At 46.0% G+C, this 19,219-nt stretch overlaps 1 protein-coding gene across 50 annotated transcripts in view; it reads right to left on the reverse strand.

Moving 5' to 3' along the window:
• Nucleotides 1–19,219, reverse strand: part of TRDN (triadin) — a 1,596,486-nt gene that overhangs the window by 379,464 nt on the left and 1,197,803 nt on the right. For 40 of the 50 annotated variants that reach the window (XM_069607588.1, XM_069607568.1, XM_069607599.1 and 37 more), the window contains 2 exons: nucleotides 13,641–13,688; nucleotides 2,479–2,505 (listed from right to left, as the gene is read on the reverse strand). In XM_069607588.1, the coding sequence (XP_069463689.1) occupies nucleotides 2,479–2,505; nucleotides 13,641–13,688 (75 nt within the window). The remainder of the gene's footprint in view (nucleotides 1–2,478; nucleotides 2,506–13,640; nucleotides 13,689–19,219) is intronic. The other 10 variants (XM_069607594.1, XM_069607585.1, XM_069607578.1 and 7 more) reach the window with 1 other exon arrangement.

A 19,219-nucleotide genomic window follows, 5' to 3' on the forward strand; every position in this document is an offset into this window, starting at 1 on the left:
GGAATCCCTCCTGAGGAACCATCTGAAAGGATGGGGAAACACATGTAGAGGGAAAGAAAAGCTATGATATGATGAAATGCATTTTTGGTTTGATACAGCAACTGAACACATGTCAATGATAATCAATTGCATGAACTAGAAGGAATGAAAAGTTATGATATGGTGAAACACATTTTGATTTGATGAAACAACTGAACACATGTCAATGATAACCAATTGCATGAGATAAATTTAATTTTGGAGCGCATCAAACGGAGTTGTGGTTATTATCAAGCTTTACATTTTCGACACTGGTCAGTCACAGTGTTTCAAGCTCCAGGTGCAGCAAACAGAAACTCTTTAGCAAATCATTTAAGAATCTAGGAAGCTCGCCAGAGTTTCCACAGACTGAAAACAATATTTTCGGTGAAAGTGTGAACCAAATCACTGCTTTGCTTAGATTTATGGATGATATCCTCCTGGAGCCAGTCTAGCTGTTGACCTTAACTAGTCACAAGGAACCTTTAGGGTGGAATTAGGGGAGTGTTAACAGAGTCGTACCCCAGGGAACGACCTTTAAAAGGGCAAGTTAATAAAGACTGTGGTTGTCATGGTTAGGTAATATGGGACAATTATTAGGATCATAACTGTAATGGGAAGTCATAGGCTCTATGAATGTCTTTTTTCTTGTGTGTCATACAGCTGTGCATTTTCAGATTGTTGATTTTATTTTAACTTGGTTTACTTTTTGCACTCAAGTGAAAGATGGACCTGTGGAATATTGATCATGTTTTAACTTGTTTTATTTATTCATTTTTTGTACATAAGTGAAAGCTTTCTTGTAAACCAAACAGAAATAAATAAAAATAATAATAATTAATGTAGATGGTGTGTCAGAATCATTTCTAGGTTGGGTTGATCCCCATTTCAGTAAGGAATGTGACAAGGATGTGAAGCATAGGGACAATGCAGTGAGGTTTAGCGGTCATTCCCATCATGCTCAGTCTTCCCGTCCTAGTCACAGTACTCACACACCATCAGGCATCTCTGGATCATGTTCTCACGGGATGGAGAAGGCTTATATATAAACAAGATAAAGAGAGGTCCCCAGCCACGGTAAGGGCACCTGTGGCGGGTGGAGCTATAAGAGATGCAGAATAGACACAAACAAAGGAAATTGGGAACAGAAATCTCATCTGGTCTGGCTAGACCTCATCATACTGAACACTTTGGTAAGGAAGTGCAGACTTGGTGTGATGCCGATTACCATTCACAAACAAAACATTTCAAGTACTATACGTGTGATAAAGCAAAAATACTGGAGGAGTGTAATTAACAACCTTCTGTAAAATAGGGGCATGGGTCAATTCAAGTTTTCATATTTTCTCTCTTTTGTTCGCAACCTGTCACATTGTCTCCACATTAGCATGGTTGCAATACAGATTGGAATAAATTGCCTGCTGGGATTTGAGAGGCTGTCCATGTAACTGCTTTAAATATATGCAAGGGGACCACGAATTAAGCAATTATCCTTGAGCAGGGGGGCATTACCACTTCAGGTAATGCCTGTGAGGGCTTTAACAAAGGCGGTTGCCCGCCCTGCGAGGGGCTTTTTGCTATTAGTACCCCGGCCTGTAAAACCGGGGTGCTAAAAGCATTTATGTTTCTGTTCCGAAAAGCTCTGGCGTTTCAGAACAGAATTTTTTTTTTTTTAAATGTCAACTAATCTGTTTTCCCTTTCCGTGGCACTCATTAAAAAAGTAAACAAAAAAGGGCCACCAATGAAAGGAGGAAGGGACTACACGTAGTCCCTTCCTCCTTTCCATGATGGCCTGTCACAGATCGGGAGTGAACGCGATGGGGACAGAAGTGTTCCCAGCGCGTCCGCTCGCAAAATAGACTTTTAATTTTAAATAGACTTAAAAGAAGGTGAGTGGGGGTTGTGGGTGGGGAGGGACGTCTGTGGATAGGGGAGGAGGCAGGGGGGAAGGGGGGCACACTTACCTTGTTCCCCAATGGGGGAAGATGTTGGCCTCCAGCCATGAGGCCGCTTTGGCGGGGGGATGATTACCGCTGGTAATTCCCCCATTCCAAGCCTTCACTTTGACTGAGAGGCTGCCACCCCCTCCCCCACCACCGGGTACTAATTTGTATTAATGCATTAATAGTTTATCCGGGTAACCAGAGGGAAATAATAGGTAAAAGAAGTGTGACATCCCCTTGCGTGACTACGGTGGTCCTAAAACAAATAGTACCCTTCTCACATAGATTACATGACATCTATTCTATTTGCATAACGTATACATATTGCTTAAGCATGCAGCAATGCTTAGAGCTGAAAGAACACAGGGTAATGGGCAAGTGCAGGTCTTGTATCCATAAAGATGATGCGTGCAAGCTAAAAGTAATATATAAGCAGCCTCAGGGAAAGCACTTAATTTGATTTGGTTGCAATGCAGCATGCTGATTTGCAATGTCATTATTCATCTATTTACATACTTGCCACTTTTGGTTTGGTGACAGAGACTGTAAAAAAAAAGTTCGATATTTATATGTCAGCAAACCAATGTAGGTTTTCTATATTTTTAAGACATGGGAAAACGGCGGAAAAAGCAGATGGCGCAGTAAGATCAGCTGCAAGGCTACTTGAAGATCATTTGTGCACGCGAGCACTCACATGTGCGGGTCAATGATTGGGGGCCATCTGTCCATGCTTAAGATACATATCCTACACTTCAGATGCTTATGAGCATGCTGAGTGACACCCACCTTGGGGAAGCAGGATCACGCCTCTGGAGATACTACTACATGTGGTGTAACAACAACTTGCCAACTTTAGTCTTCTAAAAAAACTTTCAATGTTGATGTCTCTTAGGCCGTTTGACATTTGGGGTCTCTTCTTGGGGCACACACTCATGAAGGCTGAAGTGGGAGAATGGGAAAACACCCTCCTCCCAGTCTCATCCAGACCATGGCCTAGGGGATCAAGGCCCAAGCACCCCCCACGAGAGGAGTTCGAACAGTTCGTTTCCTTAACTGATGACAAAGTATCCTAATTCAAAGACATACACATACGAGGAGCATGCCCACTAGCACGCCCTGGTTAGGCTGACGCCTGCGCCATGGACTAGCTCGATTAGACTCTAATGAACGAAAATCATCGTTAGAGATGCCATGACGACATAGCCAACAGACAAGAACACACGTGCCACCATGCACACCGGTCACTCACACACCAACCCACACGAAGAACATACTCAGTGCTATGACGTAGGTGACTGACACACCCACAGACATTCATCGTTGTTATTTTTCACATGGGCCTTCTACAGCACTGCAGAAACGCAAGATGCCTGAAGAGCTTGTGTATATGCTTGTTGATGCTTTCTCGCTACCTATCCCTATGAAGACGCCACCATGTATACCTAATGCTGCTTTTGATATTCTGTCACTCCGTGACCTCCATACTATAGATTATGTACCGCCACCCAGAAACTAGGCCCAAGTAGGCCACAAGGAAGAGTCCCCAGGCAGGAGCCTCGCAGACGAAAATCCTCCAGAACGAAAATGCAAGTGCTGACCATGCACAACGAGCCCCCAACAAGAGCTCATAGCCAAGGCCGCGATGTTGCAACCCACATGCCGCGCTCCCAGCGCCAAGGTTATACCTACCGATGCCAAGCCCTCAGAGGCAAAATACAAATCTAATTGCCATAATTCTGCTCCAGCTACGGTCTCCCCACATGTGACCAAGCCGAACTGACAAGGTGTCAAGCTCACGAGACAGAAAATCGCCAGGGTCCCACGTCTGGGACACAATCTGCAACAACGGAGCGACAAGTTGGACACCTTCAGCGATGGGAAAGACATGCACACCAGCCCGTAAGCAGACCTGTCCATTGTCCACCACAAACACATAGTTGCACATTGTTGCTAATGTCAGGTACACCGCGAGCTGGGAACAGCGATGGTCCCGAGCTTGGGGGCTCGCGGTAGAACCAATCAGAACACATGGGGCTCATCACTGACGGCATTACTCTTAGCCAATCACCAAGGGTCCCCTTGTAACAATTCCGATTTAGCAACTGTTAGGGACAGCCCAAGTGTACCACCTGACCCATCCTATCCACTAATATTTCCTCCCATAGGGTAACTATACTAACCCTACCACTCGGGGAACCAACCCAAAGTGGCGATAGGTTTTGTGATGATTTTCCCAGGAGATGCAATTAGCGCGTCATACTGCTGTAAAAAGGGCCCGCGAGCCCCACTAACGACGAGAGCCTCTCCAAATGCATACAGTCTGAGCGTATCCCTGCTGTTATTCTAATAAACAGCAGTTATTACCTTGTCCTTGGGTGTGTCTCATACTCCTTTTGGGACGTGGGAGGAGTTGGGCCTCCCCAGCCCCGGAAGTCCGCGGACGGCTCTGCCGGCCCCCGGGAAAATCACCCTGACAAGTTGGAGGCACCGCTGAGATCTGTTCAGGTCTATTACCCTGAGAGCATCATTACAAGGCCTCTTGCAATGAGGCAACCCAGCAGTGCGGCCCCCTCTGCCCCCTTTTGAGGACTACAGGACCATCGCGGAACTGCGAGAAGACCGGAGAGCGCAATCTGGATATTGGCCCTCGGGAGCCGACTTGAGAAGTATCCCACCCGCAGTTGGTGAGTGTCCAGGCGTGGTCCAGACGAGGGGAGGGGGCGAGCTGCTTTGGAGGGGTGCACGCGGTCGAGCGGCCACGGCTCACAAGGACTTGGTGAGTATGACACGCCCAACCAGCAATGTAATGTAGTGTGGGTGGGGGGAGGAATTGTGATAAGGGTGGCGGGAGGTGTTTACAGTGTGTTGCAGAGATTTGATTAATAAGTGGTGATAGACGAGTGAGCGGTAGCAGGACAGGCACGAGGGCCGTCTCCTACCACGCCACGAAGAGAATTGGGTGGAGCCGAAAGGTACCACGTGTTGTTGTTAGACAGCACTGATTTGTCCAGATTGCGGGCATCTGTAGGGGAGGGGTGTGGCTTTCCTATGAATTGATGTTATAGATCAATGAGTAGACGAGGATCCCTACTAATTGAGTGTTGAAGCTTGTTAGGTAGATGAAGTTTCCCCGCAGGAGGTAGCTAGTTTTGTTCCCAAGTCCGAAAGACGATTGGCTGGTTAAGCCCCCAAGAGAAGGGGGGCGTATCACATGTGAGGCGACGCAGCATGCGCAGTTCGATTGTAATAAGTTAATTGATTGTTGCATCCTCCATTCTCGAAGATGTGGGAAGACAGCTGTGGGGTTTACGGGGAACAATAGGGTTAAAACGTATCGCACGCTCTTTTGATTTTATAAAGTTTTCTTACCAGCAATAGTTTGCAGAAGTTGGTGATGTCACCCGTAGGGCTTGTATAGGACACTGCGACCATCTCGTGTTGATCAAGGGGTGGCCGGGGGACAGAAAGTGGGAAAGGGCGGGACAGAAGGGGAGAGGAGGCCGCTCATGGAGAACGCCCGCAGCACTCGATAAGGGAGGGGTGAAAAAGGGAGAGGTGGCCGCGCGCGGAGAACGCCAGTCACGCTCAGCAAGGGGGTTGAGAAAGGGGAGGGAGCGGTTTGACGAAGAAAGGAAGGTGGGGCGGCTGTAAAAGCATGCAACACAGGGCACGCAGCCGCAGGGGGCTTCGTGCGCCACGGCCGCAGGGGGCCATACTAGTGACATCAAGAGGAACAAAAAATAAAAGAGCAGAAACTGTACACTTGCAATTGTATTACTTTTCAGCGGACAGTCGGAAGTCCCCAACTTACGAGGCCAGGTAAAGAAGGTTGATCTCGGGAAAAAGCAAATTGAACTATGGCCACATACTACGGGTCGGGGTCTGGAGTGAGAGGAACGCTTTAACTACACCCCTTCAGCACATACTAACACAGAGGATAGTGGTAACAGTAAAAATGTGGTATTTTGAATGTGTCCTATCTTTAAAAAAACATCTTGTAAGGAATGGACTTATATGTGGTAGATTCTGCATGGGGTGCAATGAAAGTACTCCTGTGTGTAAATAATCGTTAATGATCCCATATAGCCCTTACAATAAATGCAATGTGGTAAATATGCCATGTGGGCAAAGCTCATAATTAATTTATATTTTAAAAATCAGGGGTGAAAATAGCGTGTTGTTTTACCATTACCATCACACTGAAAACGAACCCATTAATTTCATTGTGGTCTTGACATACCAGATCAACATATTCCATGCCGGATGTTTACATGAGGCTCCAAATAGATGTTTTCTATGTACTTTATAGTTTTATATTAGGCAGTTTTTAAACGGGATTGACAACAACATCATCTGTCTCTCTGCAATTCTACAAACTGTTGGTGGAAATGAAGCTTAACCTTTTTCTGTCAAGCTTCTGTTATGCGGCATATTTCTGGCAAAGCTTTAATTTGAAGAAGACAAAGGTGACCAACCCCTCGAAATGTGGCACAGCCAGTTCCAGCTGTCTTACCATCAATAGGCAGTAATTAGGAACCTAAATGCTAGCTAAGATTAGCCCCGGGATGACAACTTCTTCGGCTGAGTGTGAGAGAGTTGTCGTCAAGAATCTCTGGCAGTACAAGAGGTCTTTCTCTTAGTATAAATGATACCTAAAAAACAAAGCGATGACAAGTGATTTAATGCCATTGGATGGAGAACAAGATATCCCCTTGTGGAGTAGCAGGCAACCACCAACTAACAAATGCCACACCCTCCCATGGGGCTCCTGCTTAACTCCTTGGAAAAAGAAGTTAGTTCCCACACTAGGAATGGCATTTCAGGATCTTGCAGGTAAGTGGCAAAGCTGAGAGTGCTAGTTTAGCCAACCAAGTCGGGCGTTGAGAAGGGTGCAGCAAAGAAAGTGTCAGTCTCTGCCAGTCAGCTCTTTGTATGCCGACAATCACATTGATTTACGGTTTATAGTGATTGCCTCGACAGCCAAACCATCGACAACCATACCCTTGACAAAAAAGCATTGACAAAAAAACCATCGAAGGCATTTTTTTTAATGGGGGCATTCCCCTCAACCCCCCCCTTTTTTTAACATTTAAAACCCAATTTTGCTAAACTAAACCATTTAGCATTGCAAAAAATGCATTTTATGTGTTTTTTTTAATGCATTTATTTCAAGGGTATGGTTGTGGATGGTTTGGCTGTCGAGGCAATGACTGAATACTTTGATGTACCCAATCCTTGCTCACGGACCTGAAACGCAACATTTCTGCCAAGTTCTGCCACCAGTTAGCAGTGTGATTGAACACCAATTGTCCTGGGGCTACTATACCAAGTTCCAACAACCAACTCCTATTGTTCCACCAACAGTGCTTCCATATAATGGCTGTAGACTTTTTCAAAGTACCTTTCTCACATCAAACTCCAAACAGCCTCTACTTTCTTTCCTCAAAGCGTCCAGGTGCTGGCAACTTTATGACTGTCCTTCTTCTGTGATCACAGAGACTCTGGACCCGATTCCTGGAACTTTTAACGCTGTGCAAAGTGACTTTGCACTGCAAAAATACAGTTTCCACAGCTCTGTGAATCAGGGTGTTTGTTGGCAGTGCAAAGTCACTTTGTGCAGCGCTAAAAGTTCCAGGAATCAGGCCCTCTGTATCATAACAAAGCAGTGCCAGTGTTCGACAGTGGCAGAAAGATTCCACCAGTCCATGGGACAGTGCAAGACAGCTGCCCTAACCTGACTTGAGAGGAATCTTATGGTAAACAGAAACTCGGGGAAACAAGAGATCTTTTCTGCTCAGCAGCTAAGCAAGCTACCAAAGAGAAGTTCCTAGGTAAAAAGACATATATTTGCATTTTATGGGAGCAAGTCACCCTTCACTGGTGTCATTATCAAGCCCCTACATTTTTAAAGAGGCGTGCTTCATGGCTTCATAAATCCTGTACAGGGCGTGAGCGTGATGCCATCGGGGAATTCGGAATCCATATTCTAAAATCTAATGCTGCAAATTGCACTCTTCCAAAATCAGTAATAACATCCGAGTTAACCTCTCCATGCCCTCTGGACATTCGGATTCTGCTCACTTCACATGTATCTAACATTGGAGTGTCGGAGCAGCAAGGGTTCCATCCACTGAACTGGTGCCATAACCAAACCTCTCAACACTACCATTATTTCTAGTCAAAATGGTCGTATCTAAGTACAGATGGGGGATTTGCGATCAAATGAACACACTGGGCCTGATTTAAAAAAGCCCATTTGAATCGTAAAACCCCATTGAAAAAGGCTTTTTAAATGAGGCCAACGGTGTGAACCTACAGTGGCTGGAAAATATGTGTATTTGTAGGTCTCCACCAAAAATTACATTCAAAGGAAAAATGTTTCCTTATATACCTAAGAACAGGAGAAATCCATGTTGCCATCTAACAATTATTGAAGATGTTCCCTGCATTATAGAAGTTAGTCGTTCAGAATGCTCTCTAACTTTGTTTTAATCTCCCCTCTGTCCTCATCCTACTTGATCTCTCCTCTGCCTTTGACACGGTCAACCATGCCATCCTGCTCAACCGACTCTGTGATTACCTGGGTATCACTGATCAGGCTCTGGCCTGGCTGACTTCCTTCCTCTGTGACCCATTCTCCCAGGTCCAACTTGGGTCCTTCCTCTCCTCTACCTCCCTCTCCACCTGCAGTGTTCCCCAGGCATCTAACCTTTCTCCCTAGCTGTTCAACCAATACCTGGCACCTATTGCCCACCGCATTGCTGCTCTCTGCACAATTTCCAGTGCTATACGGATGACAGCCAGCTCGCCTTCAGGCTCCCCTCTGCAGGCTTGTCTCCCTCTCTCATCCCAGATTGTCTGACCGCAATCCAGGAGTGGTGTGCTGCCAATGATCTTTGCCTGAATGTAAGCAAAACAGAGATCCTCATCGGCTCACCCACACCCCTCTTTCCCACCACTCCCTGGCAGCCTCCTGTGGCCCTCCTCCTGCTCCACCTCCAAGGTTAAGAACCTTGTGGTTATCTTTGACTCCGTTCTCTCCTTCTCGCCTCACATTTCTGACGTCTCTAAAAAGTAAAACTACCAACTGCGCCTCCTCCGGGCTATTCTTCATTTCCTCTCTTTCCCCCAGAAGTTCATGTATCTAGAGCTCTAGTTCGCTCTAAGCTTGACTACTGTAACAGCCTCTTTCTAAATCTGCCTGCCTGTACTCTCAGCCCTCTGTAACTCATCCAGAACAGGACTGCAAGACTTGTCCTTGGTCTCAAGCCCAGGGATTGTATCTCTCCAGTGCTGAAATCTCTCCATTGGCTCCTAGTGGCTGCAAGGATCAAGTTCAAGACCCTTTGCATTGTCCACAAGGCTTTCTGTGGCCACAATATCTCCAGCTTTCTCTTCTGAATTATCTTCCTACTGGAACACTTTGCTCCTCCACCTCCAACTCCTCGAGGGTCAGGTGCTTTTCCAAGCAACAAGTTGGGGGCAGATCTCTCTCTTTGGCCGGCACCTCCCTCTGGATCATCCTCCCTGCCTCTCTGAAACTTGAGGATAACCATCTCCATTTCTGGAAGCAGCTTAAGACTCTTCACTTTGCTTCTGCCTTCTCGCTTCCGCTACCTTGCTGATCTCCTGTCTGATACTGCACTGGTTACCTGGCTACCCTCTGAACCACGGGCCCAGGTTCCTGCCCTCCCAGTTGCACACCTGCACTGCTGCCTGGCAACCCTGCACTAGGGGCTGTATCTGCAACCCTACAATCCCCTATACTTGCACTTATCTATCACCTATTTGTTCTGCACTTAACCTTTGCACTGCCATCTGCAGGCCGCACTTCCTGTTTTCATATTTGATCCTGTGTCTTGCACTTGCTCCTCCTCCCCTTCCCCTGGCACTTCTCCCCTTCCCTTTCTGCTGCACTTGCATGATCTCAATGTCACTGGGCCTAGTAAGATTGTTGTCTTGTTCCCTTTTGTTCCCCTCCCTCGCATCGTCGCGCCTTGAAACACTTGTGTATAGGCGCATATAAATAAAACATCATATCATGTAATTGCTGGGATGCCTATGCTGGATGTAGACTATGGACTCACATCACAGTCATGCATTAGGGAATGCTATTGGGCCTCCCACGCACAGACTAGATAGGGACAGGTTCCTAGGGCAATGCATCTTGGTGCACCAAATAAATTGCTGTCAATGCAGAGCGTGTGCGAAAGACGGGATGGAAGGGGGCGAAATTGCTAAATTGTTGAATTCCGCCTTCAATTGCACCTTGCACATTTTGCTCAAAAACAAAAAGATTCTATTCAAAATCTCCAGCATGCATATCCCAAATTCGACCAGCTGTAGTGAAAAGTGATCTTTTGTTTGTTCTCTGCCCTTGTGGTCGTGCTCCATGTTAGACAAGATTGTGAAGCCACTGCGGCTCAAGCACAGACTGCGCCTGGATCACCTACCGTCGCAGGTAGCTGTTGATTAACAGTGAGTCTTATTTCTGGAATTACGTCATCAAAGAGAAACACATATGTATTCAAATTAGTTCTAGGCAAATGCTTGCTGTGTCTTAGAGTGTTGGCCATACATTTGCTTTATTGCTTTAATATCTGGTATGATATTATAGGTTATTTATACCGCGCTTAATACCCAGAGGTTTCTAAGCGCGGACCAGGTAGTCGAACCTGTGGTGCTCCGTGACGCCTTGCTTCCAAGGCGAGCACGTTGCCCCTGAGCTATCCTCCCGAAACAAAAAATGTATATCATGAAATGCACAAGTAATTTGCCTCTGGTATGTGAATGTTTAATTAGCTTTGCAACTACTTCTGTAACTGCGATTGCGAGAGACACTAAAGGCTTTGCTAAAGTAAAATATTTTACTAATAACTAAAGAGAACCAAAGGGAAGATCTTAACATGGGCCTGATTTACAAACATGTTTCCAATGGGACTTTCCAATGTTAAAACATGTTTGTGAATCAAGCCCCAAGTCACATTCATGATGCATGCACTTGAAAGCAGCTGAACGTGGGTATCGGACAAGTATACACTTTTGGGCTGATTGAAACATAGAAGTATCGCGCTGCGCCCTTTTGCTACTTGGTTTCCATCGTTAGCCAGCTGCAATGCACATTGGATGTCGACTCCATATGCAGAGGGGAAACACATGGCCACCCACGTGGCAAAGCCTGCAGCTGATATTAAGGTTACCTTTGGACATTACATTTGTATCTTTCAGTTACTGTGGCCTAAGTTTGATGTAGGTATATACTGGGTCTAAGCAGCTGGCACGGGAGCGGCAGCCAATCAGGCTGCTCCAAACCCAGGCTACAACTAATGATCTTATTTATTTGCATGTTGAAAGTGCTCACACAGCCCGGGGGCATCGAGGCGCTGTTATGAAATATGCCTCTAGTTGTGTATTTATAATGCGCTTAATACCTGGCAGTTTCTAAGCGCGGACCCGGGGATCAAACCTGTGCTGCTTCGTGTCATCTTGTTTCCAAGGCTGCTTTCCGTTGCTGCTGAGCTATCGTCGCGGGACATCTTAGCCAGCGTTCGGAACAAGCTGTGCGCTACTAACTTCACTGTGCCATCTCACCACGGGCAGCTCACAGCTGCCTAGTCCTCTGCGCTATCTGCCTCTTGACCACTTTAACACCTGCGCACCAAGGTCAGACCTGTCCACAGGAGGTTCTCTACATTGAGCTGTGGGTGCGCATATTGTGCTGCAGTTTATCATGGAAAATTCTGAATTTCTATACTGCTTTGCTATATTCTCCTATTGTAGCTCATGTAGGGATGGGGTGAGGTTTTAGCCACAACAGGAAGATTATTTCAGAAAGAACTGGTAATCCGCATAACTGCAATTTTTGCAGCAGATTCACAAAGAATTGGTAAAATAAAACAAAATCATGCAGGATGCGCGTTTTCACTTGTACCCTTCAAAGAAATGTGCAGGTCATCTCATTCATAATGGTGAGCTGCGCAATTGTCAGAGGCCTTGTGCTTGCACAAATCATGCGCTGGCGCGTCCACTAGCATTCATTAACATAGGCACGTGGCACCTTAAAGGAAGAGAAGACAAGCATTTGAACCCCCTGTTGGAGGACTGGAAATGTTTCTAGAACATGGGGTTCAGAACGCTTCAATATCGAGGAAATATCGAGGAAAAAGAAAAATGAGCAGCCGTGTTCGAAATGAGGGTTCGATGCATTCTGTGCGCCTGTATGAAACAGGCGCAGAGGGCTGCGTCTCAGTTTCAAGCATTTCAAAGCGCATCTAGAGGAAAATGCTGCCTTCAAGTCCTTGGTTTGTGTAGTTGCGCATGGGAGTGTAAGGTCATATAAACATGGCCACATTCTGAACCACTCTGGGGATAGGATGCAATGTATTTCGACCCCAGTGATGAGGAGTTTTTGTGATTTAAGCACTTAAGGGCATAATTCTCAGAAGCGTTTTATAATGGCGAAACCCCATAGGGAAACGCTCTACGATTCATGGAATTGTTTGAACGGAAACTAGGGAACTTGCGCGCCAAACTGTGTGTGTGTGATCCCGTTCATTGATCCATGGAATTGATTATGCAGGATTTTCCCAGGACTTTTGTGGATTTCGCAGCAGCCCGGCACACCCCAGCGAGCGGCCGAGTGCCTTGCGTGAGACACCACGCAAAGCGTGAGCGTGGCTTGCGCAAAGGGGGGAGAAGGGGCGGAACATCAAAAATGGGAACGAACATGTGAACAAGTGGGCGTTACAAGGAATGCCCGAAGGCAGTCCATTGCACGCCACTATTGTGCGGATCAATGCGTATTCAGGGATCCGACCGCGCAACCTCCTGGCAGGGAAATGGCCACGCAAAGCCCTCATACTATCTGCCACCCAAAGGCAGGTGTACAGACACTTAATAGAAATCACCACCCAGAGGTAAGATCGAGTTTAGGAGTTTAGGAGTGAGTGCCTGCAGCCGGGGTTTGGACCTGACTTAGGGGTGCTCATACAGAGTGTAGCAGGGTGCAGGATTGGTTTATGGGGGTTTTCACACAGATTTTCAGAGTTTTAACCCAAGCAGGATCCCCGAGGTGCAGGCCTGTTTGCAGGGGACCCCACACAGTTTTCAGGGTGCATTTATTCGCACCTGGGGAGCACGCAAAGGTGGCTGTTTTGGATTAGCGTGGGCACGTATCAGGGTTGTTTCCGGCCTGCGCTTGCATATACAGTTACTTTGCACAAACAATTCCTTTAATACACGCAGCACACAGAAAAACATCTGCACGCAGGCTCGCGCAGTGACGTGCAGGATTTCTGCGCACTTTTCCATGAATCGGGTCGTTAATGTCCATCAATAAAATACTTCTGAAGTTACAAACAACACCTTTTGTCATTTCATAGTAGAAATAACATGAATAATGTACATACTATTTAAACACAACTTTACTAAACAAATTAAAAAACATTTTTGAATGTCCCGTTGATATGCACATGTCATGTTACACAATGATAATAGTCATGTATGTAGCAGACTAGTGCCATATCTCTAGATATGATGGATTCAGGAACTCCAGTAAAACCTTCAGCATCTTGTTAATTTGATCATCTACTCTAAACAATTTAAGAAGCAGTTGCATAGCCCTTGCAGACCTCGTGATTGTTTGCACATTGTATCTCCAAATACTTTAAAATGCGTACCTGGCTTCGAGTGTGATATGTCTTTTTTCATTTTTGGAGCGTCTGCTTCTGTAATTTAAACATAAGCATTAGCGCGTTCAATCAGAAAACATGTATTACATTCATAGAATTGAAATAACATGACCCAATGACTATTGCCGCAAACTCGAAATAACAAATAATAGTTGTCCCCAGCGTCTCGTATGCCAGTCTAGCTCTCTCACTCTCACTCTCCCCTCCCTCTTTCTCTTTTACTCTCGTTCACTCACTCTCTCTCGATGCTCTCGTTTTATCTCTTTCTGTCTCACTCTATTTCTCTGTCTCTTTCTACGTGGGTGAGAGTCTCGCAGCAAAGTAGCCTTTTGCTCGCGCTACCCCAGTCGTTTCGGACACTTGCACGCCTGAAAATAAACAGATTTCTTCCGGGGTCGGATGGGATGGGGTGTTTTTTTTCTTCTTTTTGTTGCAAAAGCAGCTATTAGCCAAAGGACATTATTTTACTGTACTAACATTGTAAAGTGACCAGCTTTTAAAATGTTACAGGTTCATTTACAATCCCAATATATATTGTAATAATAATAACTTTGCACTTGGCTTACCGAACAAAGCACATTATCAAAATCAAGAATAACTATAGCTATTATTTTACCGGCACTGGTTCTGGAAGCCGGCATCTGTATCTTATGTAATAATATATGCTATCACACAAAGGGCCTCATTACCACCCTGGCAGAAGACCATGGTGCTATTAGCACCATGGTCCATGCCAGGTAAGTTACCGACTCCGCCATGGAGAAAGGGGGAATTACCACCCCATTACAAGGTTGGCGGGGCAGTAATTCCCCCTTCCTCCATGGCCCTTCCCCATTCCCATTTTTGCCCCATAGGGCTCAATGGGAATGGGGAAGGCGCTAACTACAGGACTGCAAATTGTGGCACCGTAATTAGCACCATGGTCCCTTTGCGGGTCCCTACTTTAACGGCTGGTCTACACCAGCCGTTAAGGTCGGGTCCCGCAAAGGGACCTCGTAATTAGGCGCTGATAGGTTAACGGCGCTGCAGCCTTTTACGGCACCATTAACCCATTAGCGCCTGGGTCGTAATGAGGCCCAAACTGTTTTATTTGCCAGACCACAACGAGTAAGTACTCAAGAAAATACAAACATGTGTTGTAGAATGTCCTGAAGAAAGTTCTTCAGCACCACTGTAAAGGTTGAACTATTTAGCATCATTGCTGCATCTTCATGTAACTCTAAGTGCCCCTCAAAATAGTGTAACCTCTACTTTGATGAATCAATTCCCGGGGCACCAGTGGTCCAGGGGTGAATATTGGTTTCTAAACCATCAATCGGCCCCACACCTCTAGTACACCAGAAGAGACCCAAAAAGATTGGAATAACAAGCAAATTATAACCCTCCTTGTCCAAATTTGGTAACGTGGACGGAACAGCAGGCCTATCTCCGAAAAGGTTGTGGATTGTTGGTATAGTTCCAACACGGCGAAAATCCAATTTATTGATATGACAACACCAGTCTAACAACACTACAAAATACAACCCACCCTGCAAGAGAATGCAGTGGACAGACAGTTTCAAAGAAGGAAAAGGGATGCACTCTGGATACTGACAGGAGGGTAGGCAGTATGGTTAATAACCACAACAGTTTAAGTCTACTTGGCTTCAGCACAAAGGGAACAATGGGTCTTAATATGTCTCTAGGGTCCTTCTTGGAAGGACCAGGTGGGCAGAACAACAATGTCCTTTGTGCTGTAGGTGTTCGTGGTGCTCAAAATGGTCGAGTTGGGAGCCAACTGCGGGTATCAGGCGGCCAGATGGTTCGGCGGGAAAAGCTGGATGAACAACTGCAGGCTGGCCTACAAGGCTGCTCGTGGTCAGGAATCATTGTCTCAGTGGTTCTGAAGCACTGGTCGAGAAATCTCAGTTGTCTTTAAGCAACGCGGTTTCACAATGGTCAGCATTGCCTTTGGTTGTGGATCGAGGAACTCGACTGGTTCTAAAATGTCCTTTAAGGTGAACATTGGTAGATGCTTGCTGAGGCACTTCTCTCAGCTTCTTCAGTGGCCTTGTGTCATCCTTTAAGGCGGATGGCCCACAGCTGTGGAGTGTGCGGTAGGCAGCTGCCTTGTTCTTGGTTTTAGGTTCAGAGACTTTTTGGCACTCCCTGTCCAGGGAGCATGCTGCAGTGCCTAGCAGGACACGATGTGTGCTGGCTGGGTACCGGTTCTGGGGCAGCAGGAGGGTCCTTTGGGTTCTGTATCTGCTTCTGTCCTCTAGGAGATGTTTAGGGGAGGGATCTTGCTTCCCTCTTGGGATATCCTGGACGTCTGTCACTGGTGAAGATGTAAGGCAGACTTTACCTTCAGCCAGGGTCCAAGGTTGAGTAGTTCTTCCTGACCTCTTGTGAAGTCGTCAGGTGATCTGTCAAAAAAGGGGTTTGGCCCTCTTTAAAGTCAAGTGGCCCACAGTGATTAGTGTAGACTAAGCCAACCTTAATGAACCAATCCTGGGGTTCCTACCAACAATCTTCTGTATGCGTGAGGTCATAACCAGAGTGCTTTGCAACAGAAAAGGTAAAGGGGTGAAAACAGGAACAAGGTGTGCCCCAGAACTAAAATGGCAGACTCCTTCTTTCAGCAGAAAGAGCTCTAGGCTCACTCCCTTGTGACACCCATCTTCTTGTCTGTTGTTTTCAAAGAGTCTCTCTGGTTAATGGTTCTAACTGTGTGGTCCTTGTTAAAGTGGCAGGTCTCCCTGGAAGCTGCGGCAAGGCCAGACTCTCTTGCTCCTGCAAACCACATTCTCATACTTTATGATTGGGGTCTCCCTAGCGGGGTGTCCTACCGTAAACAACAGACCCAGACATGACAGTTCACTGCCCTTGATACTGAGAGGCAGGAGCTGGCTTTAGGTTGACACAGTTGCATATGAAAGGTTGTTGGGTTTTGTGTCTCCTTTGTTATCGTCGGCAGCCAGGCCCTCTGGGGGCCTGTGTGAAGTACGCTTTGTCGGTATGTTAATCGCTGCCACAAACTGCAGGGCCTAACAAAAGAGCAGGGTGATTCCATCGAGGCTTTGTCATTTAATCAGGCTTTCCATCGTAGATGGAAGTTAGGCCTCACCCTTCCTGACATGACATAATGTCCTCCTTGGCTGTCACATTCCCACTAAATATGACAGGGGTGGACTGTGCCTGTAGGCGGTGTCCAGCCGGAGTACACAGGTCTCTGCTTTTGTTGTGGCATGAGCATAGGAAAACGTGTGGATTAGCCCCGCACATTTTCCTGAGGTCGGTCTACCATCATTCCATTTAATTAAACATTTCAAAAAGCCGAGGCAAGCTCATACCGACCATGTGGATGGTCGAATTCCTCACATCTACTAAGGGTAGACATTCTCTCTTTCCATTTATTTAGGCACAGTATGCTCTAGGTTGTCAAACCCACCATTGCACTTCATCATATCACAATCACTTCGTCACTTGAATTTTGAGTGTTCACTATAGAACATTTTAGTAAGCACAACATGTTTCTACTTAGGCTGAAAATAATAAAGATATTGTATTATGCTCTTGCTTTCAGAAGTATTATTGGTAGCATAATAGTTATCCCCCATGTGAGATTTACAGTGCCACAATCATTTGGCCAACCCTACATTTCATTGGCCACAGGTCAGTTATACAGTGATTGTTTAATATGATCTCCTTGTATGACAATGTTCTCTGGGAATTACTTGTCTGTCCTACTGTACACACACGTCTACTGCAGGGATGTATGAAAAAGTGATAAAAGTCTGGACCCATTGAGAAACTGGTGGTCGACCTACCTCTAACTCCCTCCTCACCGGACATGTGAAATACTACCACCTAGTAGATAGGGATGTCTGGCAGAGGTAGTGGCTTCAGCTTGCAGCACTGTGGGGAGCAGAAAGTGAGGCAGGTGACTACTCCCAGGCTCGGACGGACCAATCCATCAACAGCATTACTGCATCTCTACAGAAACCGCTGCAAAACTCTCTTTTTGGCAGCAGGCCCAAAAGCCAGTTTCGGAGACTTGTTGTGGTGAGGCAGGGTGGACGATGCAGAAGCAAATCTACCATTGGAAGGCACACGCTAGGTCCCCTTTCGCCCAAGCCCCTGTCCAGGCCTACTTCTCCAAACTCTCAAGTGATAAAGTCCTCTGTAGCCTATATTATGGAACTGCTTTATTGCTCTTAGATGAAGAATGATGGTTTATTAGTTTTGTTTTATTTCTATAAAAAAAACAAGCGTGTAAAGTGTATCATATTAAATCATTGTCATGGAAGGATTTCTGCAAAGGATCCCATTATTACAGACTTTTCATGTAAGCAGATGGGGAATTCACATGCATGGGATGCTGTTAGATCATCTGCCATACTAATACTCAATTAAATATTTCATTACAGTCTGGAAGGTAATGGTAACACGGGTGGTATTCAACAATAGTGCTTTCGCAACACTGTTGCCCCATAACAGCACCAATGCTGTTCACAAAAATACATCTCTTGCAGGATCATAAGGGAATTCTAACAGTAGTGCCCCAGAAATGCTGCCAGCACAATCGAAACCCTGAAATACCACCTCAAAACCTCAAAATCCACCTAGAATGTAGGAAAAAGATCTGGAAAACATAGCTCCAGCTCAAAGCAGATGGAAATCACAGACAGTGCAGAGCAAATGGTACTTTGTGGGTGCAGAGTCTGCTAGAATATGTAACACATATAAGATTAAGCCAAATTAGCATATGGATCTTGAGTGGCACCCCACTGGCCCCACCCATTTGTACAAACCATCCAACACGCATAAGGAGACTTTAGCACATATCAATGTGCTTTAATGGCAATGCATTGCACTTTCACTGTTGGCTACCTAGCAGCATTAGACCAGCGTGAGAAAAAGTGACATCATAGCGTATAAACAGCCACAGATGGAGCCTATCCCTTGCACATCACTACACAAGCTCTACAGGTGGCGGACGCTGACCACAGACCACACAGATCACCGCTCTCCTGGCTAACTAACCTCCAGTCCATTGTTTCTACTCTGCTCCGCTTTTTGCTCATTTGGTATACCAATCTTGTTTATGTTCTGTGCAGCGCTTTGGCAAATACACTATGTAAATGACAATCAAATACAACAAAATACAAAAAACAGGCTGGGAAAAAGTACAGAAGCAACATCTGCAGGAGAACATTATGCAGTATGGTGGAGGCAGAAGCAGGAACTACAGCACGAAGAGAGATAGTTACAACGAGGAGAAGGAGATGACAGCTTAGGCCACCACCTTGTACTTTTAAAGACCACCAATTAATCACGCGCTACCACCTTGACAGAGCAAGGATCCGAATTCAGATTCAAGGAGCAGGAGCTAAAACCAGCTCCTGGGTGTCGGGCATCACGCAGTAGGCAGGGGCGACTGCTGGGGATTCAGGAGCGAGTACACAGTGCACCCTCAATTGAATTTCCTCATGAGTTGCACACTTTAACTTTCTAGCCATTTTGTATGATTCGTTATATTTAATTGTGTCCTAGATGTGTCCTATTTCTTCTTTATTTATATTCTC

The sequence above is a fragment of the Ambystoma mexicanum genome, chromosome 4q, assembly GCF_040938575.1.
Source record: "Ambystoma mexicanum isolate Mex_15411 chromosome 4q, UKY_AmexF1_1, whole genome shotgun sequence".
In the NCBI taxonomy this organism is placed as follows: Eukaryota; Metazoa; Chordata; class Amphibia; order Caudata; family Ambystomatidae; genus Ambystoma; species Ambystoma mexicanum.